The sequence below is a fragment of the Natator depressus genome, chromosome 3, assembly GCF_965152275.1.
Source record: "Natator depressus isolate rNatDep1 chromosome 3, rNatDep2.hap1, whole genome shotgun sequence".
NCBI classification, from domain to species: Eukaryota; Metazoa; Chordata; order Testudines; family Cheloniidae; genus Natator; species Natator depressus.
In genome coordinates this window covers 164,282,288-164,309,440 of record NC_134236.1, presented here as the reverse complement: position 1 = coordinate 164,309,440, position 27,153 = coordinate 164,282,288, and the positions used below count along the sequence as shown (strand labels likewise).

Here is a 27,153-nt window from a genome sequence, read left to right as displayed (position 1 = left end):
AGCTATTTACAGTTCACTGATTCTGAAGCACCCTTAATAGCTTCCACTTAATACGTTTACATCACTAATACAAGTTTATATCTTATTCTCCTAACTTCAGACATAGAAATAATACATGCAAACAAATAGGACGAACACACTCAGTAGATAATAAGATTTGTAATGATACCTCACAAGAGACCTTCTGCAGAAAGCATATGGAGTGCAACATCACAGTCAGAATGTACTCAAATAATCAATTCAGGCTTTTGGTTCTTGGAACTTATGTGAACCAGTTTTCTCACAGGATATCAAATTTAAAAGTGTTAGATATTGTATTTTTCTTATGAAATGTAGTTTGACATTTCTGAACTTCCTTGTTATTCTTCTTTGAAGAAAACTATTTCAAATGTCTTTACACAATCTTTTATATTTATTACTTAGCATATCTGTGAACACTTATAACATGGAAACCTTTTAAATATAATTTAAGTATCTGCATAAAAACTTAATAAAAACACATTCACAGCACTCCACATTTTAATTAAAAACCCACAGTAAGCTAAAAGGGTTGTAATATCCTTCGGATATGTCCTATAACTGGGCCAGGGCCCTCTTTTATTCAGTGTTTGTACAGTGTCACAATATGGCTTTGGGCCTCAAATGCTACTGTAATACAAATAATAATAAAAACAGTGACAACCCCCACCACTGGTACTCACTCATTGTGATGAGACTCTTGGGACAAGTGAACAATTTTCTTGTTGCCTGGGCCTGGAGTGGAAATCTAAGAGGGGAAAAAAAAGGAAAAAAATAAAATAAAAATGCTACAAGTTCTTGGGCTGTATTACATGTACATTGTATTTTTCCATTGGAAGAATATATACTACCTACTGAGGTAGAAACAGACACACTAAATACAGTAAATACAATTAGTGATACTTTCAATTGATAACTCAAATACTGTAGTATTTTCATAAGTATCTCGATGATTTAGGAGCCTAATCCCAATTTTCAAAGGTAATTGAGAAGTTTAGCAGCCTTGTGGTCAGATTTTCAAATGTGTCTACAGGTCTAATGATGCAAATAGGTGCCCGGTGGGATGTTAGTGGAAATTAGGTGCCTAATCTGCTTAGGTGCTTTTGAAAATTTCAAAAGATGCCTATCTGCATCTTTAGGCACCTAAATGCCTTTGACAATGGGATATAGGTGCTTTTGAAAATCCCACCCAGAACGTATTGGGTCTTTAAGAAATGTAGAAATACACAAAGTTGTGACGTTAGGCTGGGATTTTAAAATGGCTTTTACTCCCTTAGACTACTTTGAAAACCCAGGTCTTAATCTCCAACACAGAGCAAATGCTAATGAAAATAAAAGTTAAGTAAAATGTACATATAAAATGGTATATCACTACATTGATGTCATATTCAGTTGTCCCTTCTTTAATCTCAACTCAATCAAAAAGAAATATGAGGATTTTTAAGACTAGTTATATATTTACCTTATATACTCCCCTCATGCGGCACAAATAGGCTTTGAAAAGGGTGTGTATATGGAAAATATGGCTCAGTGGTGTTATGCAATACTACAGCCGAGCAGCCTCCTGCTCTTCTGCAGCACAATTTGCTTGTTATAGCTGCTATGCATACATACAGGAGGTGAAGTTAGGGAGCGTTAGGAACCACCTGCTGAAGTTGCACACATGCAGAAAGTGAGTGCTGAAGTTATTCTTGTTTGGAGCAACAAGTCCTCTTACAATTACATACTTTAAAGTCTCCAGCGGATAAAGTCTTACAATCACTAGATGACCAAAGTCAGGACAACAAAAATCAGCTACGCTGCCAGTTCTGAAAGCAGACCTGGAAACCACACAAATAAACAGCTGATAAGCACATAGTGTTCGGAACCACTGGGGTTTGGGTGTTTTTTTACCTATGGATCCTCTGTTTATCCACATTTGACATGTCATCACTCATCAGGAGGATGATACATTGCATTTTCAAAGACAACAAAACACTGAATATTTTATAAAAGCAAGTTTCCTCTACTCTTACACATTTTTATGCAGAAGGAGAACCAAGGCATCTTAAGGTTCAAGTCTGGAAAATGTTCATATAATACCACAGATGCCTTTAGAAAGTTCCACGGGTTCAATATATTTGTCCACTTCCACAGAAATTTCCTATCTGTAAACTGGGGAATTTCATTATAATGGGAAGAATCTCTCAAACTAATAGAACTTGAAAAGGGCACCTATTTAACTGGTCAGTGATTATTCAAATGCAACTACATCTAAAACCTTGACAGCAGGAGACGTAGCAACATTATAACTTGCTACCTGAAAGAAAGCTTGTCTGCAAACCAGCATATACAATGGGCAGTTCCAGACACCAATATTTGATATTAATTTAGTCAATTTTAATGGAGTGAAAGCAGTCTTGCTTACTCATTTTGTAACAATGAAATTGCAATCAACGCTTGCAAACAAACTTCCCCTCTAATGTTACATTTTATCTTGTAATTTGAGCAAGACACATTATTTGACAAATATGGACTTTGAAACACTAATGAACTAAAACATTTTAAATGTATATGTAATCAGGAAGTTACAACATTAGTAACTGAACTGATACTTGAACACCATCGGTAAACATGTGGCTCAGTTCTAGAGAGTTACATCCTGCATTAATCTCAAAATGAGGTTTTCATGCTATTCCAGTGGGTATCCCTGGAATATAGTAATCCATTTTCTACACTGTGGGTATAAGAAAAGCCGACTGTGCCTATGTCATGCTTTGTTAGAGGTTCATGATCACATTATCTCATGGTGGACCTGACACTTTTATTCAGTTTACAGTATGTTCTGTGTACAGGCAACTTATTTCCTTTGCCAGGGTTGCTGACAACCTTTTCCACACTATATTAATCTTGTTTACTGACTTTATCTTCGTACAAATATCAGAAAACTGAACTTTTTATCTCAGGGAGAAAATAAACAACATGTTGACAGAAGCAGAAGCTATTTTCTGGACTAAAATTGGTTGTTTACCTGCAGCCATACTTATGGAAAAATGTTTAAGTCTCCAACTCGCTTGAAATACATAATCCAAAATTTAATAAACGTGGACATTTCAAGAAAATCCACCTGATAAGATATTGTTTTATACCTGACAGTTTAACATAAAGAAATATGATTTGTAACTAATTTATACTGAATATAAAAGTGCTCTCAATCTAGTTACAATTCATCAGGAAGTATATTGCTCAGGTTTCTCCTAATATCAAAGGTGACGTCAGTTACTAAATAACCACAGAGGATTTATGAAATTAAATGTACAATACACACACATATATGGGTATGTATGCTATACTGATTATTATAATATATAATAATTATATATTAAATTTAGATTTGCAACACTGCCCTCCTTTGTGAGAAACAACACACTGACAGAGGGCAACAGTCTAAGGCTGATGTTAGCAATATCACATATGGATGTCTTCTGAATCTTCCAATAAAGAAGCCAATTGCCTTCTGTGTCTTGCTCTAGGAAGGAGTAAGTTGGAAGGACACTATGAGCAAGATGAATGCTTGGTCAACTGGTTAGCTCCTGTGTCGATCAGAAGACATTGTGGGTCTTGTCTACAGCTGTTTCTATGTACTGAATTCCCAATACTCAGAAGGAAATACAAGAAGATAGTAAAATTAATAGTGACCATCTCCAGTGGCAATAGTAGTAAGCATAAATATAGCTTTCAAACATTGACACACACAGTCTTAGTAGTATAAATGTTTCAGGGACATAAGTTTGGAATGACCATCTAACTCCTGTATGAGTTAAGAGCATACTGAAGAAATGACAACTAAATTTTATAACGAACAAATATTATGTATGCAATTTTTGCCACACACTTTACAGAAAAGTCTATTTTTAGAAATCTACCATAGTTATAAAAAATAACCCATTTCAAATGGGTTATGGCATTTGGTCATTGTCTTGATGGTCCAGGAGATAAAGGAACTTAAACATGTCATTAGCCCAGGATTGAATGTTGATCGTACTGGAATTTTAGATAACCGTAATTGTGATGAAAGAGGAAAACATTTCTAATTATTTCCGCACGCCGCCCCCCCCCTCCCCAGTTAAGAATGGCAGCTTTCTGAAAGCTGATTAAATATATGAATGTCAGGTGTAGTTCTACACAATACAAATAACCAGAAGCGATGAATTAGACGGCAGAGTACAACTCAGGATGTCAAAAGTGCAAAATAAATGCAATGAAAAACTGCACAGAGCACAGGTAATGAATGACATGAGTGTAACAGTGGACTACAGCTCTTTGCACTCTACAACTCATCTTTGCATTCGCTTGGTCCTAGTGCTTGCCAATCCATCTACACATAGCCTATGGGCTTCTGTAATTTATACCAGCTGCTAATAATTCCAAGGGGCTGAAATCACATCTGAAGATCAGTAAGGTCTAGGGGTATCCTGGCCACTCTTCCTTTCTTCTTCTTCTGCTACAGCAACAGGGAGAGGCATGATGTAACCCTGGTGCATGCAGATGCATCAGACAGATCCAAACCAGCCTACAGGTAAACTCTATGTATGAGCTAACCCTCCAACCTGATAGATATTAAATCTTCCCAGTGCTCCTGCAGAAATCTTTCCATAAACTGAGATAACTTGTCTGAGTAGAGTCAGATTTAGCCAGAAGCAGCCTGGTGGTAGGCAATGAGTATCTACAGATTGGCAGAGGAGTAGACTTCTCTGCTGAAGAAATCCAGTCTCAGGGTCCTTTTCCATTGGGGTTGCTGCAGGAGGACCTTGCTGCTTGGCATTTTCCTGAACAGCTGCTACAACAAGTGACCCTGGTACCAGATGCAAATAAAAGTGCTTGAAGCCCTTGGGAGGAACTTGGTACTGTCGAGCTGCCATCTTGGAAGTTGCAGGTATTAATACTAGAGTCTTCCACAAGTCCTTTACAGGCTCTAACAATCACCTGTTAATAGACATGGGGAGTGTATCAGTCATGGAAGGCTGCAGAATGTCTAGCATCTTGTGCATGCCTTCTATTGCAGTACTTCCAGCGAGGGGTCTGTGCGTTTCAGCATATCTTGGAACATCGTCAAGTCATCTGTCATACAAGGTGTAAAGGGATTGACTTTCTCACTGAGGATATGATGAAACTGTCTCTGGGATCAATTGTTTCTCTACTTGTCTGTCGATACTCCTCATTATTAGGGGAAGGAGGATCTAACTCTAGAATGGAAGGGGGAAGAGGATGTTGTCTTGCAGGCACATGGCTGCATATCCCAGTGCTCCAAGTAGGGCCATGACTGATAAGCAGAAGGATACTGGACTGGTGGACACACAGGAGGGTACAGGAGGCCTGTTCCCTGTGAGACTCATGCCTTCTGTTGAAAAAGTGGTCTCTGGAGTCCCTCACACGGAGGCAAAGGGAGATAAGTAGGAAATGTGTTTTATTATGTCCTGATGGAAAAGATGAAAAGGAACATGTCTCCTCCAGTTGTGGGGCAACTCTTTCTAGTGTGGCAGGGAACTCCTGCATCCCTTCTACCTAGGCAGGGAAAGCAGGTGTCTCAACTGCTGTAGAATACAACTTACTGATATGAAAATATTTTTGGATCTCAAAGATGATTTTGTGTTACTGTAGAAAGAACAGAACCTATTTTAGTGACAGGAAGTCTATCTTATTTTTCAGATAATACTGGGGAAATATTTGAAAGCTACATTCTTATTTTAAAATTATATTGTTTATAAACGTTCCATATCATGCAGTTAACTATCTCCTAAATAATTATTTTTTCATCTTGTCAGAGACCAGATACAACAAAAGGTAATTTTTGCTAGAGAAACGCATTTCAAGACTTTTTTTTTTTTAATAACCATTGATTTGAATTGCTTACTTCAGCCATCATGTTAGTACAGTGCATATGCTATAAAACATTAGGAAAGTTTTACTGAACCTTAGCTACTCAGAGACACTAGCCAATTTTCTAAAGGGAAGAACTTGGCCTATTTTCCTCCTTACAAGCCACCTGGCATAAATCTACATTACAGATTAACTGGTACGTAAAAGTTCATTTTAATAAGTAAAGCAAATCCAGCTCCAGAAGTACCAAAAAAGCCCTTCAAATACATAAATGTATAGTGGTTTTCGTATGCCAATACATCAAACATTTGAATCGAAACAACATTTGTTAAAAAGAAACTAAAAGAATAAAATAACAAAAAAAAACAAAACCTGTTTTCAGGCTTAAGACAAAGTTACAGCCCAAAACAAAAATGTTATGATTTAAGTTATAAGCCTCAGAAATAAGGATTTATAATGGAAACTGACACAAACTCAACGGTAGCACCAAAATGGTGCTTCCTTCATTCACAAAGTCTGTAATTGCCAATTTATAGGAAATTCAGCCAAATGACATCAAGAAAAGAAATAAAACATCTATTCTTTGAAGTTTATTACCCTTGTTAAAAGCAATTTCTTATTATTTTTATCACCCATTTATTATCACCAATTTTATTCCCTTCTTTACTAGAAGGGTAGGAGAACAGCTGCCTTTGCATCTGACTTCACTGCTTTTTCATGATTAACTAGCATGGGTAGCATATTATAGAAAGATGTATCTAAGTATGTTTCCCACCTGCACATCTTCTACTTCCTTCTCCTGAGATCCAAAAAACTTCATGACCAGACTGTCATGATTAGAGTTATATTATTATATTATAATAAATTAAGAGTTGAAATAAAAAAAAAGTTCAAGAGATAAACATGAACTTTCATTGGTAGCTGTCAAGAACTCTCAGACAATATTACATCCACAGTATTTGTTTAAATAGTTACCATGCTTATACAGTTCCCCCATCTCCCTGGTTTGATTTCTCTATTACATTTTTATTCACCATCCAAATGCTCTCTTGCTCCAGTGCCCACAATGACAAACACTTCAGGTGGCAGACTGCCATTCCAGAGAAGGGCCTCTCTATTGTATAACCCACTGTTCTAGCTCAGTGATGCTCGGTCAATCAAACCCCACTCCCTCAAGGCTTTATGTCTCCATAGTGCAACTGCTCTGCAAGTGACTCCTTGCCAGTTTGTCAAGACCCAGAAGTTAGCTGCTATTCTTTTTATGATTCTTAATCTGACAGTTTTACTTGGAAGTGAACAGCAATTTTAAAAAGTGGCAGGCTCTATCTGACTGCCCCCTAGTGAGTTCAGACATTGTGCCAGTAAAATGTACATAAGTGATAAGGGAAGGAAATCAGCTCAAGAGAAACGGGTCAAAAACCATGGACACAAATCTTAGCCCAAACAGACAAAGAAACAAACAACATCCCAGTAGATGGTTTACTGTTTTGTTTCCATTAAAAACAAACAAACTAAAAAAACTCTCAACCTCACCACTGTGGATAAAATGGTACACATTATAGCAACTATTTCCCCCCCCCTTTGGTGTGAAAAACTAAAACCAAACAAAAATCTTCTAGTGACTTAACAGATGGTACACTTTTTTAAGTTTCATTTCAGACAACTTATCAAAATATCCCCTTTATACATGATTCTCATTTGAAAGATTAACAAAATTTAACTACTTTAGTATCTGAGACTGAAGAAAAGCCACCTGTAATCATCTAAATGTTACACAAAAGAACAGCTAAAGTATTTTAAATTTCAGTTCTAAAAGTAAAGAAAAAGCAGGCATTTTTTTGTAAAATTCATTTTACTACATTTTGTCTTCACTGAATTTAAGATCTACCCAAATAGGAAAGGTATATTATGAAACTAAAACAAACAGATTTTTTTATAGAAAGCCATGGGTTTGAGTATTCTTTGAGCAGCACTGGACGCAGTTATGGAGAACACGATGAAACATGTTTTACTCTTGATTTTTGCTCAGGACTCATTTTGGTGTCAGAGTTTTCAATGTAGAGAACGAAGGGAGGAAATGAACTAATTTAGTCACAGAGAAAACCAGAGTTACGGAAAGGAATGAGCATGTGAAAAAGTTGAATGAAGAAAGAAATTCTTTTGTATTATTGAACAGGTGAGACAGAATAAACCATGTGCATGCATTGTAAACAGCAAACCCAGGACCATATCCTGGCTTTAGATACATGAACAATTGAGCATCTAAAACAAGAATGTGGTCCAGTGAATATGCTAATAGAATAAATGACTAAACTGCATCTCAGATAATGTAAATCGAATTTTACCAGAACTACAAATTAAGTAACAAATTTAATTTAACTTCCTTGCCACCCAATTAAAAAAAACAATAAAATGCACCAAAAAAAAACATATTTACAACTACATTTCAGCTTTAAGCAAAATGGGTTTACCAATGAAGACAAATTCCTAACAAGAATGAAGGGAGTTCTGTGGTTTGTTTTATTGACATCCCATCCTCACCAATAAATAGGACATGGTGAGGATTTGTGTGTTTGAGGCACTATTGTATGCCACCACTGGACAAGAGGCAGCTTTGAGCACACTGCAATGGGAAGAAATTGATTGTAGTGAAGTTAATCAAAATCATTGCCTTGAAAATGGAAACCAGGGTTTCCATTCAAGCCATTTCCTGTTAAAGAGATACATTGGCAACAAATTCTCAGGACAGCATAAAAATCATGCTAGCGCACAGAATTACCCTTCCAGTATGGGTTGCCTCTCCTACTTAGGAACTAATTCACATAACTATGTGCTAGAAAAAAAGATAGCCCTTATTGTAGCTGCCTGTACTATTCTAGGTGTATGAATGAAGCATTGGGTGAAATTTTCTAGTATTGTTGCTGTCATGCACAAGAAAAATACTTTAATAAAAATGAATTAAACAAATTAAAAGAGATTCCTTAAGGTTTAAAAAGTGAATTGTCAATTGCTGATGTTCATACTATACATACAGAAACAATCCTTGTTAGCGATTTTTGCTGTTCACTTAGAAATCAATATATTTTTAGGTTGAAGTCCTGGTCCCAGTGAAGTCACTGGGAGTTTGGCTATTGACTTCAGTAGAGCTTGGAAAACAACTAGTGCATTAGAATGAGGACGTTTTTCACTTGACAAATTCACATTAAGTTATCTACATGCTAATACAAAGAGAAGAAGGATAGTACAGTGGTTAGGACATCAGCCTGAGACTCAGGTAGCAGGGATTCATTCCCAGCTCTGCCACAGACGTCCTGTTGACCTTGAGTAAATCACATAGATTACGTCTACACTGAAGCGCAGAGCATGCTTCTCAGCATTGGTAGACAGACATGTATTAGCTTTGCTTCAGCTAGAGCACTAAAAAAAAACCAAACCGGTTACCTACCTTTCGTAACTGTTGTTCTTCGAGATGTGCTGCTCATGTCCATTCCATTCTAGGTGTATGCGTGCCCACGTGCACAGTTGTTGGAGACTTTTGCTTTAGCAGTATCCGTAGGGCAGGCTGTGGCACCCTCTGGAGTGCCGTGCTCATGAGGCAGTATATCAGGTGCCGCCGGCCCTATGTCCTCTTGGTTCCTTCTTGTCAGCAATTCCAACAGAGGGGGAGGAGGGTGGGTAAAGGAATGGATATAAGCAACACATCTCAAAGAACAACAGTTATGAAAGGTAGGTAACCGTTTTTCCTCTTTGAGCGCATGCTCATGTCAATTCCACTCTAGGTGACATACAAGCCGTACCTATGGAGATGGGTTCGGAGTTCACTACTTGGCGGCTTGCAGTACTGCTCTACCGAAGCCAGCATCATCCCAGGCCTGCTGGGTAAACACATAGTGGGATATAGAAGTGTGGACAGATGACCAGGTGGCCACTCTACAGATGTCCTGAATAGGAACTTGGGCCAAAAAGGCTGCTGAAGAGGCCTGCACCTTGGTAGAGCGGGTGGTAACAATCGCTGTAGACAGCACCTTTGCTTGATCATAGCAGAAGCAAATGAAGGCCGTGATCCAGGAGGAAATTCTCTGAACGGAAACAGGGTGACCTTTCATCCTGTCAGCTATAGCGACGAATAACTGCATCGACTTACGAATGGCTTGGTCCTGTCAATGTAGAAGGCCAGAGCCCTCCTGACGTCCAGGGCATGTAGCCTGTGAGCCTCCTCCGACTTATGGGGCTTCGGCAAGAAGACCAGTAAGTAAATGTCCTGGCTCCAATGAAACTGAGAGACTACCTTGGGAAGGAAGGCCAGACGCAGCTGGACCTTGTCCTTGTAGAAGAGACTGTGTAAGGTGGCTTCAAGGTGAGTGCCCAAATCTCGGATACCCCATGGGCCACCATTACCATGGCGTTCCAGGAGAAGAGAAAGGGGGAGCAGGAAGCCAGCGACTCAAAGGGAGGATCTGCGAGCTGCGACAGCAACAGATTTAAGTCCCATGGAGGGATGGGGTCCCTGACGTGCGCGTTGAGGCACTCTAGGCCCTTAAGGAATCTGGCTGTGATACTGAGTAAAAACCAACCTGCCCTCGAACAGCAGGTGGAAGGCTGAGATGACCGCCAGATGGACCTTGATCAATGAGAGAGACAAGTCCTGGAGCTTGAGGTGAAGGAGGTAGTCCAGAATACACTGCAGCGAAGCCTGCTTGGGATGAACACCTTTGTCTGCAATCCAGCAGGTGAATAGTTTCCACTTGGCCAGGTAGGTCGCCCTGGTGGAGGGCTTCTTACTGCCCAACAGAACTCATTGGACCTCAGACAAGCACTGCCGTTCTTGCACATTTAGCCATGAAGCAGCCAAGCCGTCAGGTGAAGCACCGTCAGGTTTGAGTGCAGAATATTGCCGTGGTTCTGGGAAGTAGGTCTGCCTTGAGTGGCATCCGGAACGGGGTCACCACCAAGAGGTCCAGCAGGGTACTGAACCAGTGATGTTGCAGCCATGCTGACACTATGAGGATGATCTTCGCCCTGTCCTGCTTGATTTTCATGGGGATCCTGGGCAGCAATGACACCGTGGCCACATTGTCCGTTAGGACCTGAACCGCCCTGCCTTGTATGTGAGTTTGAAAGGCTTGGTGGGTTAGGCAAACCGCCCTCAGTTCGCTGACGTTGATGTGCAGGGACAAATCGAGACTGGACCACCAGCCTTGAGTACTGAGATCGGCCAGGTGGCTCCCCAACCAAGGTCCGAAGCGTCGGAGATGAGCATCACCAACGAGACCGGGGCTGCGAATGAGACTCCCTGCAGCACCAAAACGAGATCTTGCCACTAGGTAAGGGACGACTTCACACTGTCCGGAATCCTGAGCACCCAGTCGATACTATGCCCGTTGGGTACATAGACCTATACCAGCTATGCCTGTAGGGGTCCGAGGCGGAATCATGTGTGCAGTCTCAGGCACATGTGGGTGGTGGTGAGCGGGTGGGCATGCAGAGATGAGATGAGGTCCACCATGGCTCGGAACTGAGTAACGGGGAAGAAGGCTCTGGCCCGAGTGGAGTTGAGTACCGTGCCCCAATGAACTCTCTATGCATTGCACTGGAGTGAGAGTTGACTTTTTGTCGTTTATTATTAGGCCCAGGTCACGGCAGGTGGAACAGACCAGAGCGAGATGCCTCCGCATCTGAGCCGAGGACCCTTATCAACCAGTTGTTGAGGTACGGGTAGATTTGGACCCCCACACGTCGCAGATAAGCATCCACTGGCGCTATACACTTGGTGAACACCCTTGGACCCAACGGGAGAGCAAAGGGAATTGCTGTGAACTGGAAATGGTGCTGGCCCAAGGTGAAACTGAGGAAGCACTGGTGCCCCAGGAATATGGAAATATGGACGTATGTGGACTTTAAATAGAGGGCGGCATACCAGTCTCCTGGATCCAGGGACGGGATGATGGAGGCCAGGGAGACCCTACGAAGCTTCAACTTTTTCAGAGATTTGTTGAGGCAATGCAGGTTTAGAATAGGTCTAAGGCCCTCTTTTGCCTTTGGAATGAGGAAGTAGTGGGAGTAAAATCCTCTTCCTTCCATGCCTTGCGCAATCTCTTCCACTTCCTCTAGGCACAGGAGGTTTTCGACCTCCTGCACGACGAGTTGCTCGTGAGAAGGGTCCCTGAAGAGGGATGGGGAAGGGGCATGGAAGAGTTGGTCGATTACAAATTGCAGGATATAGCCTGACGAGACAGTGTCAAGCACCCAGCAGTCCAAGGTTATATGGGACCAGGCCGACCGGAAAGGGCGGAGGTGGTTGAGGAAGACGGGGAATGGATCCGATGCAGTGACTGGGGCGTAGTCCTCTGGCACACCCTCAAAACGACTGCTTTTGGCTGCCCTGGTCCCTGGAAGGACAGGCTGGGTGGTGGACAAGACAACGATTGGTGGTGTCGCTTAATATCCCCATCTTTGTCCTTCTTTTTGTAGGGACCGGATCGAGGGGTACCCCAAGACCTCGATGATTGCGGAGGCGGCGGAACGGCTTTCTGGGCTGCTGAGGAGTATGTATACCCAAGGAGTGGAGGGTGGCCCGGGAGTCTTTAAGGCTGTGGAGCCTAGCATCAGTTAGCTCCGAGAAGAGCCCTGTTCCCTCGAAAGGTAGGAGGATGGACTGCATCTCCTGGGATAGCCCGTAGGTCTGTAACCAGGAGCTATGCCTCGTGGCTATCGCAGAGGCGACCACCCTGGACGCAGAATCTGTGGCATCCCAGGCCATCGGGAGGACATCCCTGACTACTGCCTTGCCTTCGTCTATCAGAGTGGCGAACCCCTGCTCTCTTTGAACTTGCCGACAGAGTCCCACAGGTTAAAATTGTATCTGCCAAGTAGGAGCTGATGGTTAGACCCCTAAACTGGAGGCTTGCTGTTGAATAAATTTTTCTGCCAGCTAAGTCCAGCCTCTTGGCTTCTTTGTTTCTGGGGGTGCCACTTGCCTGTCCTTTTTGTTGACAGCAAACACAACCAGGGACCCTGGAGGAGGGTGCGTGTATAGATATTCTAACCCCTTTACAGGGACATAGTACTTCTTTACCACCTTCTTGGATGTGGGTGGAATAGAAGATGGGATCTGCCAGACAACTTGGCGATTTTTAGGACCCCTGGGTAAATGGGCAATGCGACCCGAGCTGGGGCAGAGGAGGGAATTAGACTGAGGAGGGAATGACATTGAAGAGGTCCATCGGGCTCCTCAGCTAGCTCCTAGAAAGCCAAGTTCAGGTGACGGCCCCGCCACCGCTTCGTCCAGGGACAACGAAGATGACTGCACTGCCAGAGGTTGGTGGACATCCCCTTGCTGCATTGGGGACTGCTCTGCAGCCGTCGGGGCCTTTGCAGAGTCACCGCACCGGATTTGGCCTTTGCTCCAAAACCGGTGCTGGCTGCGCCGGGGTTAGCTTGTCCAATGTAGCCTTGGAGGAACATAACATAACAGGCACCCCCACAGGTTCCAGTACTGCCACTGGGCGGGCCATTTACCTTGACCCCAAGCCAGTGCTGCAGGCACCTTGGCTGGTTCCCAGCTGGGAGACGACTTGCCTGGTACAGGAGATGGGCTTAACTGTCCATCTGACCCGGACCATTGCCCTTTTGGTGAACACAGCGGTGCCGTGGAAGCCTGAGTCTGTTGACTGACTCTTGTCAGTGACTGGTACCAGGGAAGGTGAGGGCTGATGCATGCTCGAAGAACTGTACTGGGGCCCTGGCAACCGGTGCTGTGACCAGAAACGGTCTCGTGTAGGAGGAGACCAACGCCTGGGAGATCTGCAAGGCAATGGCAACCAGCACCGTGGCAATCTCTGATGGGAGGACTGTCGGTACCAAGAGTAGGGGGATCAGTCTTGTGACTTGTGTCTTGTAAGCGGAGACCACAGCATCAGAGATCTGGGCCTCTTGGCAGAAGTTGCGATACAGGGTCCTTGGCCATGGCGAAGGTGAACGACGCCTGAGATCTGGGGGTGTTCCACTTTTTTTCGGGATGGTCCCATCACCGGCTTAGTCGTCTGAGCTGGTGTGTTGGCAGGATCCACCATGCGCCCAGGCATTTGAGCTGCTGGTTGGCCTAACTGTTCTTTGACCTCTGGGCCTGCCTCAGGCGCACAGAGTCCTGCGATGGGCCAGGACCCCCTACCGCTCCCCAGAGTTGGGTCCCTGGCTGGGCTAGGGGGTCCGACAACAGCGATACCCCCAAGAGCCTCCGTTCTGGGCAAGAGGCCTAACTCAGGTCCTTTGCCTGAAGTTCCCTTAGATGGTGCCTGCGGACCAGACAACTTAGACCACTTCTTCGGTACCGGCAAGGGAGAACAGTGCTGGGTAGAAACCAGAGCTGGAGGTGCACTGTGTGCTGATGCCTAAGTACCGGGCATGGAGCCCTCACACTCCAATGCTGGGCGCAGAGCAGTCTCCATAAGGAGGGCCCTTAATCAAATGTCCCACTCTTTTTGAGTTTGGGGGCGAAAATTTTTGCAGATCCAGCACTTGTCTTTTCTATGGGATTCCCCCAGGCACTTTAGACAACTTTTGCGAGTGTCAGTGATTGGCATCAGCCAGCTGCACACAGAACACAGGTCGAAGCCTGGGGAGTGGGGCGTGCCCCACTCCAGGACAAAGTCCCAGCCAGGACTCTACTACCAAAACACTTAACAGCTAAGAAATCACTGACTAAATAACAAAGGAGAATGATCAGAACAGTGAAAAACCGATAATGCTCTTGCTAAGCAAGACCAAGCGCTCCAATCAACCATCATGGGTGGTAAGAAGAAACTGGCGTAGGGCCGGCGGTGCCTGATATACCACCGCATGAGGTATGGATACCAGCCCTATGGATACCACTAAGGCAAAGGTCTCCAATAACTGTGCACGTGCGCGTGCACACACCTAGAATGGAATCAACATGAGCAAGCACTCAAAGAAGAATGGCAGTGTACTGGGGGTAGCACACCTGAATACAATCCTACCCAGACTCCCTGGATGCGTACTCAGGTAGCCAGGCCAACCCATAACCTGAGCTACCCCAGCTACACTGCTATATTTAATGCCCTAGCTCAAGCAAAGCTAATGCCTTTCTGTCTACCAATACTGGAGCCGCAGCATAGACATATACAATATCTCAGGGCCAGCCTAGACCAAATGGTGCCCCAGGCGAGGATCGTCTTCAACGGCTCCTCTCCTCCATTTGTTAAACTTTTGAATACCTTATTTTTTATTGCATTTGTATTGGAAACCGACAGTATTAAAATTAAATTAAAAGGGAGAGCAAGTCAAACATTACATGTTAGGCATGGCAAAAGTAGTAACAGTATTTCTTTTATATTGTTGCGTAGATAGGGGTCCGATAGATATCGCTGGCATCTCATTAAATAGGTCTTTTATCAGTCGCTACATACACACGTCAAGTCTTAAAACACAAGTACACTTTCACAATTACACAATAAAACAAGGTTCACAAAAAAGGGTTCTCATTTCACTTCAGTTCATTCTTATATCTCACTGACTGACTGGCAATGCCACGCTCCTTTTATACCCGCGAAGGCACGGCTGACAACATTCTTGGAGGACTGAGGAAAATGTAGTTCTCTGAAATTCTGGAAGGTTCCATGAGATTCTATAAAGGTCCAGAACATTCTAGGAGGTTAGTGAAAAATGAATCCACCTACAAAATACCTGAAACATTTTACTTCAAACATTCTATTTTCCCTTTTGTCGGGAACAACAAAAACAGAACCCTGAGCTCAGCACCCCCCAAGTGGTCTCTTGGGTTGCCTGCCCCTAAATTTGGCCCTGCATGCTCTCTCTCTGCCTTAGTTCCCCCTCTGTTAAAAAAAAATGGAACAGACTTCCCTACCTCACAGGAGTATTACAAGGACAAATACATTGAAGATCCCAAGGCATCCAGGTACCACACTGATGGGATGGCATTTAAGTACATTAGATAGATACATTTAAAAAAAACCCTTTTTGGCCCAAGTGAAATGTACATTTTAAAAAGTGGCAGTTTTTAATTTCTATATGATTTCTCATAGGAAAGAAAAAATAATAATTGTATTCAGGGTCCAATCCTGCAAACATTCAAGACATGAATAGCTCTACTCATGTGAGCAGAATTACTCATGAGCAGAATTAGGCGTAGCATTATGATTATTTATTCTAGTGAAAGCTTACCAAAATGGGATTAAAAATATATATATTTTTTTCAGTTCAGGGTCCAGCTTTAGTAGCAAGCTGTGAGTGGCCTCTGCTGGCTGACCGAAGGCTACATAAGTCATTAAGCTCTTCTTACGTATTATGACTGCAGTATCATTAGGTATCCGAGAAAATATTAATGTAAAGAATATAGTCTACAATGCAATATAAAACAGCACATACAGTGACTAAGTTTAAAAGACAGAGATTACTGAAGCTGTGAAAGCAAAATATCTGTACAATACTGAAAATAATAATTAATAGAAGTGTTCCCATAAAGAAACTATTTTTGTTTGAAAATCTCAAAATATATACTGTAAATAAATGTAGTAGTCTATTTTCCTATCGCTGAGCAGGGAATTTAATAGGGTAAATTTAAATGAGCTCTAATGGCAGTTACACACACCAATCCTAAGTACTTTGAAACCTTAACAGTCTGTTTACATGTAGAGACTAAGTTATTTCAGTTACTCATATCAACATCCTTTTATAGTGGTTCTGAAAAGTATAATAAAGAAAGCGTGGTGTGAAACCAGAAACACAAGAATTCAAATGACCATTTTACTAGTCCTTTTCACAAACAAGTACAATCATGAGTACTTTTTTCATTTTCAAAATAATACACAGTAAATTTCAAAGTGCTTTAAGTATCTATAAACCAGCAATGAAAAGAAGTTTGATTTAAATTGGTGTGAATGTAGGTGCACCATGTTTGACAGAAAAACAATCTAAAATTTGCTTCAACTATAACAATCACATATATAATTTACAAATTCCTTATTTTGTTAACTACTATAAAAAGCTAATTTTACAAGATGAAGGAATTGGTTATAATACAATTTTAATATGATAGACTCTAAGCTGCCTGTAGCAGAGTTTATTATAAATGTTATCAGTTTATTCTGTAATAGTAATTAAACTGCTAATATACAAAGAAACTTTTTTAAAAGAAAAAAGCTAAGACCACTAGGGAGAAAGTGATTTTCTGCTTAGCCTTTTTTTCAGTATAGGATTATGTACCTGATTTTACCATTCCCTCTCATTTTAATTGCACCCTATTAAAAAGGATTATTGTCAAACATAAATGACTAATGATGGCAAAAGGTGACTGCCTTCATAAGAAGTATTATTATGCCCACATGTAACACAGTATTCCATGATATTTCCCGTCTTATTTCAGAATTCGACTTCATTTCAGAATTCAGTCCCATTATCTTGCCTGCTCACAATTGTTCACAGGGTTATCTAGCTGACATGTAAGATAACCCTCCATCTCACTAGACACCACTGGGATATGACATGCTGACCCACAGTAAGCCATGATTATTAGACTGAAATATATACCATATAAATGGAGCTTCCAGCCAAAGAATTTGTTTTAAATCTTTTAATCTTACACATTAGAAATCATTTTAAGTGTGCTGTCACGAGTGCCATTAATCGAATCAGAAAATAATGATCTTAATGTTATACATTTCAATAGTTTACCAGCAGACATGAAAATTCACATCAATGTAAACAAAAAGTTTACAAGTGCAAGTAGTTGTGTTTTTTCTTAAAAGTCACCCTGACTAAAATGTAGTTTAGATTTATAGATCATAAACTAATTAACCACAAATTGCCAATGGTAGGCGACAAAGAGAACACACTCCTGGCATTGTTTAGTATTGTAGTGAAGAACACAAGCTTATTATTTAACACAAAACCTGTCAGCGGCAGGTGGAACCAGAAGGAAGCCCCTTTTGCCTGCCACACCCTTTTTATGAGTAGTGCTGGTGACCCAATGGTCCACTTCCAGTACTTGAGAAATCAGCTAGGATTGACAGCCATATATAAGGGCTAACACCACTGGTTTGGCAGTGCAATCATCACTTTTCCTTGCAATCCTCAGCTTTCCCCCTTCAGGTGAAGTGGCGTTACCCATTGCTACACCCCCTACAAGTCTACACAGTCCTGAAAGCTTGTGCCATTTAGAAATATTTTCAGTTGAAAACCAACATATACTATTGAATACTATAAATGAAATCTCTCTAGGGATACCACCACAGAACATTCATCAACAAAAAAGTGAGTAACCAAAACCCAGTTGTTTTTGGAACAATGATACTGGCAAGTAGATACAGTGGATGTTAGATTATAGCACATCTAGGACTTACACACTTAAAAGAAAAAAAAACACAACATGTTCAACATTTGGTTAGGAAAGTTACTTTGAGTAAATCTCAAGATAAAGATTGAGTTTATAAATCATGTTGAGATACAACAACCCAAATGAAACTTGCATATTCTATACTCCCAAAGAAATTACAGACTCTCCTCCTTTCTGTTGGAAATCTTCAGTAGTATTGGTTATAACAAACCAATTTTTGCTCATCTCAGATGAAATTCATGACTGCACAAGTCCTTTAACTGTATTTTGAGGGCTCATGTGGAACTTTGCAGCTTTTAACCATCTTAATTTAAATTAACAAGAACAGAAACAGTTTCCTTACCTTGTCAACTCTTTTTTTTAAACATTCCAATTTTTTTTTAAAGTAGTTTACATTTAACTGTATTATACTTGTTTTTTTGGGTCTCTGCTGCTGTCTGATTGCATACTTCTGGTTCCAAAAGGTGTGTGTGGTTGACCCATCAGTTCATAACTCTGGTGTTAGTGACTCTGAGGTTCTACTGTACTTGGACCACATCTTATGTATCTTGATCTTGTTCTCCCTTGTGCTTGATTACTTTACTCTGAAAGCTTATATAAGGATAGGCGGAAATGATAAATTTATCTGCATTTAATGTTTAATTTCTTATGTGAAGTCATAATCCTGCTTGTGACAACATAATTATTTCCTCAACCACCAAATGGAATGCCAGGAACTAAGTACTGTGATTTCAGAGGAGGAATAAGCAGTAAATTCAGCCATAAACTTTTCAGAAGACACTTAGGTCATGCTTGACTCAAAACTTAAGGTTGCCCCTGGTCTCCCACCGCCACACACAAGGTACCTTGGTAATAAAATAAAATACATTTTAACATACAAAACAAAGTATAATTATTTTTCAAGAAAATATTCTAAAACTTTCGCATAATTTGGTCTTCAAATATTAAGTCTAAATAATTCATGAATTCTATTGTTGAAGAAATAGAAATAAATAGGTGGTAAAATCAACAACTGTGAAAAGGTATTTCCACATAAGTGACATCATTTCAAAAAGCAGACTGTCAGGCTTGCTAGGCTTAACAATGATCCCATATTGGGATATCAGCACTTAGATAAGGCAGTGGATGCACTTCAGACTATCTAACATAAGAACATATTAAATATTAATTCTACAGCATGTGTTCCTGAGTGGATTTTGCGAAGTCATCATTAACCAGGATTTTTAAACTGAATTGTACAATATTTTCTATCTTGTTCTGAACTCATTGCTTCAAGGTTTTATTATTATTATATAAAGTCCTAAATAATGTAAAATAGCAATAGCTTTCTCAAGAGATATCCTATGGTCCTGTTATTTATTTGTGCAGGAATTCTGCACAAATAAAATAAAATAAAATAAAATAAAATAAAAATCCTGTGCACAATAAAATAAAGGCAGAGTCTCCAGCATGGCAGTAGGAAGTACAGGCTAGTGGCTGCATAGAGGTAGGAGATCACTCTGCACCTCCCCAGCCCGAACACTGACTTGGCGGTGAGGCTGTACCTGACCCTGACACAGTGCAAGAGCCAGGCCTGCCCCATATACACACCAGGGCTCATTCCAGGGAGGGAAGGGACTTCCAGATGCAGGGGCAGTGGGACTCTGCAGAGAGTCTCAGGTGAAAGCGGTTAGGGCTCAGCAGAGGAGGTAGGGTTGCCACCTGTCTGAGTTTTAGGCTTCCATGTTCGGGTGTCATTTAGGGTTACCAGGTGCCTGGTTTTCGACCAGAAAGTCTGGTCAGTTTCCATGGAGTGGGTGGAGGTGTCAGGCCATTAATCTGCATCAGCCCTGCTCATCCAGGGCCACATCCTACCTACCGGCAGGCTCCTTGAGATAACCCAATGAGCGACGGTGGGGATCGGGGGTGGGAGAGGGGAAGGAGCAAGTGATAGGGGCAGGACCTCCGGGGTCCGGTGACCAGCCATTAGAATGGCGGCAACCCTAAAGGGGGGGAGTGTGTGTGTCTGGGTGTGGGGGGGATGGGGCTCGGCAGGGAGGATCTCGTTGTGGGAGGCTCGGGGTGGGGGTCTGGGTGCTGGGGGAGTGGGGCTTGGTGGGGTCGGTGTCTTGGTGTAGCTGGTTGGGGCTCAATGGGGTGGGGGTCCACATGTATGGGACTCCCTGGAGTGGTCCAGGTGCATAGGGGTGGGGTTCATCGGGGTGGGGGTTTATGTATGGAGCGCTCAGCAGTGAGGGGGTCTGGGGTACAGGGGGTGGAGCTTGGTGGGGATGGTCAGGGTGCAGGGGTGGGGGTCTGGATGCAGAGGGAAGGGGCTTGGCTGAAGTTCAGATGTAGGGGACTTGGGGGGGGGGGTTCAAGTGCGGGGGTTGGGGCTCAGTGTGGGAGCAGCTCCCTGTACAGTGACTGCTCTCTGGGGGCTGAAGAGCAATGAGGGGCAGGAAGCAGGGGAGGGTACAGAGCAGTGGAAGGTTTCTGGGGGTGGATTTGATCTGCCCCAGCTACTCTGTGCAGGAGAAGTACAGGAGTTAGGCTATGATGTCGCAACTCATTATGTAAGTGTGGGGTGGATGTCCAGTGCACGTACTGCATAGGGAAGGGATATAGTGACCGGATAAATGGCTTGGTAAAGGACTTAAAATGGAGATGTTTGTTAAAGAAGTGGAACTGGGGGTCGGGAGTATTCAGGACTCCTATTACCGGCACGGCAGGAAGCCAACCCCCTTTCTTACAGCCCACCTTAACCCTTGTTCAGGGGTGGGGGGGCGCAGGATGGCAAAGTCCCAGCAATGGGCTGGCTGGGGGACCTGGATGGAAAAAAGAGGGGCTGGGTGAAGATACTGGTAGATACTGAATGAACATAGACTTACCAGCACAGTACATTATCCACTGGGTAGTCCCAGACATTCAATAATAAAGTTACAGCCTGATTAAAACCGTATCAAGTGTCTCCTGTCCTTTCAGCAACTCCATTACAGGTGTTTCCTTAGCAGTCTCACATGCGTTGACAAGAACTTTGAGAATGTTTAGTCCAATTTTTTTTTCAAATATATTTTTAAAGGACATCAAAAATATTTTTGGAAACTTAGCTTTCATCACTTTATCTACCATGTATTCAGAATATCCTTTTGCTGGAAACTAAGCTTTTTCCTATAAATGAGTTTAAAAAGTCATGAATATATGGTAGAAAATTCACTGGGTGATTTCTGGACAGATCTTGCTGGCAACAAAGATGCACCAACAAATCCATTAAAATATTTGGGAATATTCTTTCACCAGATACCCACATCTGACTTCTGCAAATAAAACCTGGGAAAGTTTTTAGAAAATTACAAAAATAAATATATAACTTATTTAAATTACAAAGAGCACACTGTGTATCATTGGACCAATCAATCATATGTCCAACACTGGCTCTGTAAATTTTACTTATAAAAGGACTACCTAATACTGGAGCAAGTTACCTGTTGTCTGACTTAAGAGATTTTCTAGACAATATTAACAAACATAACTATTTAAAAAACAAAAAACCCCACTCCTATTTGCTCTGTTCTGTCCTGCCTAGTTGAGCCTCAATCTCAACTAGATTTATGCAATACCGAATGTCCCTTGACTACTCGATGCTATTTTGGTATTCACATAACTTGGACATTTTAAAAAAAAATCCATCTCTCACATAATAAGGCATAGTTAAATTTGCTTGTGCCAAGTCTTCCCATAAACACTGCCAATACTCCACAGGTGGAGTACCACAAGTAACAGTAGATACCAAGGGTGAAATCCTGGCCCTGCTGAGGTAAACTTCAATGTGGGCAGAATTTCACTCCATGAATCCATTCTCTGTTTTGTTATGGTTGTTTCTTTTTTTTTTTTTTCCAACCAGTGGCTCTGTGGGACCATATGTGGAAGCCCTCAGCTCTATTAGAAATACTCTTTATTTCTGTCATAGCATCTGGGAAAAGATCTCGTGCAGTTCTCATTCCCCTAGGCCGGTAGTTCCCAAACTTTAACAATCTGTGAACCCCTTTCACTAAAATGTCAAGTCTCGTGAACTCCCTCCTAAAAATGAGTATTTCCAGGGATTTTCTCCTTTACTTGACTATAAATTATAAAAGCAGTGATCTTGGAAATATAAAATTTGTGTTTATGACATTCTTATTATACAGTATTATTAATTATTAATCATTATAGGGTTCCAGTGGCCAGCTTTTTGCCTAGCTGCTGGGAAACTTTTATATTAGTGATCTTTGCTTGTAGAAAATTTAATTTTTTTAAAGTATATTTTTAATTAAAAATGTTTATAATTTAAAATAAAAGCAAAAATTTATAGTAGCTTCCAAAAGGCTAACAATTTTTAGCATCAACTTAGCAACAGCAAATAATTTATTATTCTACTTATTAGCCAAATATATTTAGCAAAAAAATTTACAAACACAGGCACCAAAATTAAGGTCAAGTTTTTACACTTACTCCTCTTCTCATGAATTTCTTCTTTTACTGTATTTTTAGTTAGTAACATTTTATGCAATTTGTGCAGCTGTTTAGTCTGCCTAAGCAAGAATGAATTCTGACTCTGTGGTGTGTCTGCTTCCAGTTTATGGGAGCCTAAGTGCACAAGATGGCTGCAAGTTATGTCAAATCCAGTTCTTTCACAACATTCCCTCTGACACTACACGCCATATTTGTCATAGTAATATTATGATATGATTATGGCATAATGATGCATTTTGTACAAGATGGGCCAAATAAGGTGTCATTGGAAAAGTTATCATTTGCTGAATAAGATTATCCTCTTTGTACGCAAGTATCATTTTTGGTATCTAAAGTTATGGATATTGACTATATCTGTATTTCAAATGTAGTTACACCTGGGCAACACCCACGAGGCAAAATGCTCCCAGCCTAGGTAGCTGGATGTGAAGGGCCTATTCATGGTAATGGGACAGGAGGGAAAACAATAGGCCTAAGGAAAAGCTTATCCCCCACCTGCTGAGTCTTCCTGAGAACGCTCCAGACAGCCTGTGGGTAATGGCTTCTGTGGGTCTGCAGGGGCATGTAACCAGACCACATGACTCTGGACTCCATTTTGGGTGCCTATATTTTTCCACAAATTGGGCTGGGAACTGTTTTTCAAATAAAGGGTTCCTGCCATATGCTAAAGCTATGTAAGGCAGGGAGTGACATTATCTGTTGTTCTTCACTCCCCCACAACTCAACAACTGAGAGAAGCTCTGAAAGAAAAGGACTTGGAACAGGATTGGGGGTCCCAAGCTGCAAATCAAGTGCAGCTTGTGCCTTGAGAATCTGCAAGTCTGCTTGTATCATCAGCCAGGGTGAGAAATTACTAATTAATATCCAGTCTTTCTAGTATTTTAGGCTTGGTTTGCGTTTTTGTTTATTTACCAGGTAATCTGCTTTGATTTGTTTACTATCACTTATAATCACTTAATATCTTTTTGTAGTTAATAAATTTATGTTATGTTTTAATCTAAAACTTTGACTGAAGTGTCTGGGGAAAATATCAGCTTGGTTTAATAAAGCGTATTGTGCATATTCCTCTCCATATTTGAGGGAAGGGCAAACTTTATTAATGAGCTTACACTATACAGATCCCTGTGCAGTGCAAGATGGTATAATTTTGGATTTACAGTCCAATGGGGGGAGGGGAAATTGACTGGTGTCTGCTGTTTGCACTCAGGAAGCCCAATTTGGGTGAGTGGCACCACCTGCTATCGTGTTGGGTGATAGAAGGTGTGGGTAAGGCCGGCTCTGTTCCCAACGCATGTGTGTGTCTTAGAGGGGTGCAGTGGTTCCCACAGCTCCCAGACTGCACCCAGGGATAACAACCTGTCACGCTGCCCTCCTTGAAGGTCTCACAACCTTTACTTATAACGAGTTCAGTAGGTTACTAGTGAAGTGGCCCAGCATAGGCTTAAGGCTTTTAATTGAGAACAAGCTAAGATATTTTTGCTGGTGCCATGAGCTTTTGCCTTTAATTTTGCCTTGTTAGTGGCCAGACTTAATATAGTTTGGCTTTGGGGGCTGGAGGAGGGGGTGGCTTTTTTACGCAAACGGTCTATGGTTTGTAAAAGCGCAAGTTTTGCAGCTGGTTGATTTAACACAAAAACAAAACACACCGAACAAACTATTTTGCATGTTAGGTCCAGGAATAAAACTCCCTCCATCACCTGAAATATCAGGATTACTACAATTAGATGTAAGGGCAAATTTAAGATCCCTGTTGCCATGGCAGACCATCTTAATAAAGATTATTATTTGTGTTTTAAATTTGTTTATTTAATTAATTTTGTGTATGGAGTGATGGACAGTGATTATGATTTTGCGTGCTTTTTGTTTAGAAGTATTTAAGAAATTTTTTAATGGGGGTGCCCAAGCAATTTTTTAAAAACAATTAAATTTATTTTAAAGGGTATATGTATTACATTTGAATATAATATGTATTTTATTTTGAATTGATTATATTTTAATTTAGGTATTTAAAATGACATTTTAATAGCTATAGTGTGGCAAAAAAAATTATGTAGATTATTGAGGTACATAATACACGATAATTTTGAGCACCGGGCACTAGCTTTTAAGATAGCTATAAATAATTATAGCTATGTATGGGTAATAACTGTATCTATCTTAAAAGCTAGTGCCCGGTGCTCAAAATTAAGTGTGTGTGTGTGTGTATATATATACACACACACACACACACACACACACACTTATTTACAAACACACACACATTTATTTACAAAGGGATTAATAGCATTTTTTGTTATTTTCAAATACATATTTTGTGGCTTCAAGGCATTTTTATTGCATTCATATTTAATTTAAAGTTTTAAAATAAGTTTTAAATTTTATTTTTGGGTATTTTTTGTTATTTATATTATATGGGTTTTATTATTATGCCAATTTTTTTTTTTTTTTGGTTTTGGTGACATTTTTTTAAATAATGACTTTTATGTTAATAATTTGGTTTTGTGCCGGGGGTCGAAGTGGCTGGCTGCTGGCAGTATTGTTGTGTGGCGGATGTTTAAATTGGTATTTTTATTTGATATTTTTGTAGGTCTGCTGTATGACATTTATTTATTTTTTCTGGAGATTTTTTGAAGTCCCACAGTGAGGTTTATTGTGGAACTATTTTACACTTTACTCTTATTTACGGGAAGTTTTTCCACACCTTGAACACAATAGGTTTTGAATTCATATCACCAGAGGAGTAGGCCTGAAATCCAGACAGCACCAAAAGCAGCATACAGGAGTGTATTAATTATTGGTATTTTTTAATATTTACGCTGTTAATAGTTTAAAATATAAAATAAAACAAAACTTTTTTTCTAATATAGCAAGTGGCACTATTATACATTTAAACTAAATTTAATAGTAGCTAATTAGACTTATTCAGGTCCAAGTTATTTTTCTACCAAGCTGGGGGCTCTGGGACTCTCAACTATGCATCACGCATCCACTTGTGGCTCAGCAAATGTATTAGCCCTGATTTACTAGGACTGGCTCGGGTGATTCCCTTAAAAGGGTAAAAGCAAACTTATAACAACTATCCCAATGTAAAGGGAGAGCAAAGAAAGCAATGGACAAATTTAAAACTGAAAACCACCCTCCTACAATGGAGGCCATCACCTCCTGATACTTAGCCACTACAGGGGGCATCAGCGGAGTCACATAATTAAGGAGGCAATAATCCACCATAGCCCTCCAGATTTTGCCATCACTTTTAAGGATTGGCCATAGGGTGGTGTTTGGGGGTTTGATTGTGCCACTATGATCCCTTGGCCCATTAACTGTTTTTTTAGGCTGCCTTTTGACTTTTTGGATACCTATGCTGCTTTTGGGATGGGGGATCAGGGCCTATGAGTAGGACTTCTGCCTTAATTTTGCCACATTTTATTTTTTTTTGCTTCATGACTTCCAGGTTTTTTTTGTGTGCAATTACTAGAACCTCTGGGGCGACTCCAGTTTTTTAGATACGTAAAGGGCTGCAAGCCGAAACTTCCACAGGTTCCCAGGGTGTGCCGGGGGCATTTCCCACAGAACCCTGTTGATGAAGTTAACCAGCACTCTTAATTTTTTTAAAACATTGACTTCCAGAATTTCTTTACTTCCCAAATTTAAAGCCAAATGACCCTTTATTTTCCTTTTGCCCCACTCTATACAGGATTTCTCTGCAAAAGGGGACAACCCTCTCTGCCTCATTAAACCCCTGTGAGGCTTTAACTCCACCCAGAGATCTAAATAGATTTTTATTCTGGGTACTAATAAGGAAATAAGCAGCACCTGAATCCACCATAAATTTTGTCCGAATGCCCCTCCTACAAATTCTACATAAACTGTTAACCTCCCCCATTGGTGTTCATCATAGGGACTATGGGTGGGGGCTTCTGCAGCTTTTTCAGTGTTGGAGCATAGGGCCATATGGGGAATGCCCGAAAGTACCCCGGGGAAACTTGTTAGACTCTTCTCTTTCATAGTCATAATAAGGAATACGACTATCGATTAGTCGCAGTTAATTCACATGATTAACTTCAAAAAATCGCGATTAATTGCACTGTTAAACAGAATACCAATTGCAATTTATTAAATATTTTTTGATATTTTCCTACATTTGCAAATATAGTGATTTCTATTACAACACAGAAAACAAAGTGTACAGTGCTTACATTATATTATTTTTATTACAAATTTGCACTGTCAAAATGATAAAAGAAATAGTATTTTTCAATTCACCTAATAAAAGTACTCTAGTGAAATCTCTTTACTGTGAAAGTGCAACTTACAAATGTAGATTTTTTTTGTTACAAAACTGCACTCAAAAGCAAAACAAAGTAAAACTTTAGAACCTACAAGTCCACACAGTCCTACTTCTTGTTCAGTCAATC

The 27,153-nt window shown here is 40.9% G+C and overlaps 1 protein-coding gene across 2 annotated transcripts in view; it reads right to left on the bottom strand.

The window, feature by feature from the left end:
- The window catches only part of GPATCH2 (G-patch domain containing 2), a 181,587-nt gene that overhangs the window by 55,353 nt on the left and 99,081 nt on the right, over positions 1–27,153 (bottom strand). For both annotated transcript variants that reach the window (XM_074949248.1, XM_074949249.1), the window contains exon 6: positions 702–766. In XM_074949248.1, coding sequence (XP_074805349.1) covers positions 702–766 — 65 coding nt within the window. The remainder of the gene's footprint in view (positions 1–701; positions 767–27,153) is intronic.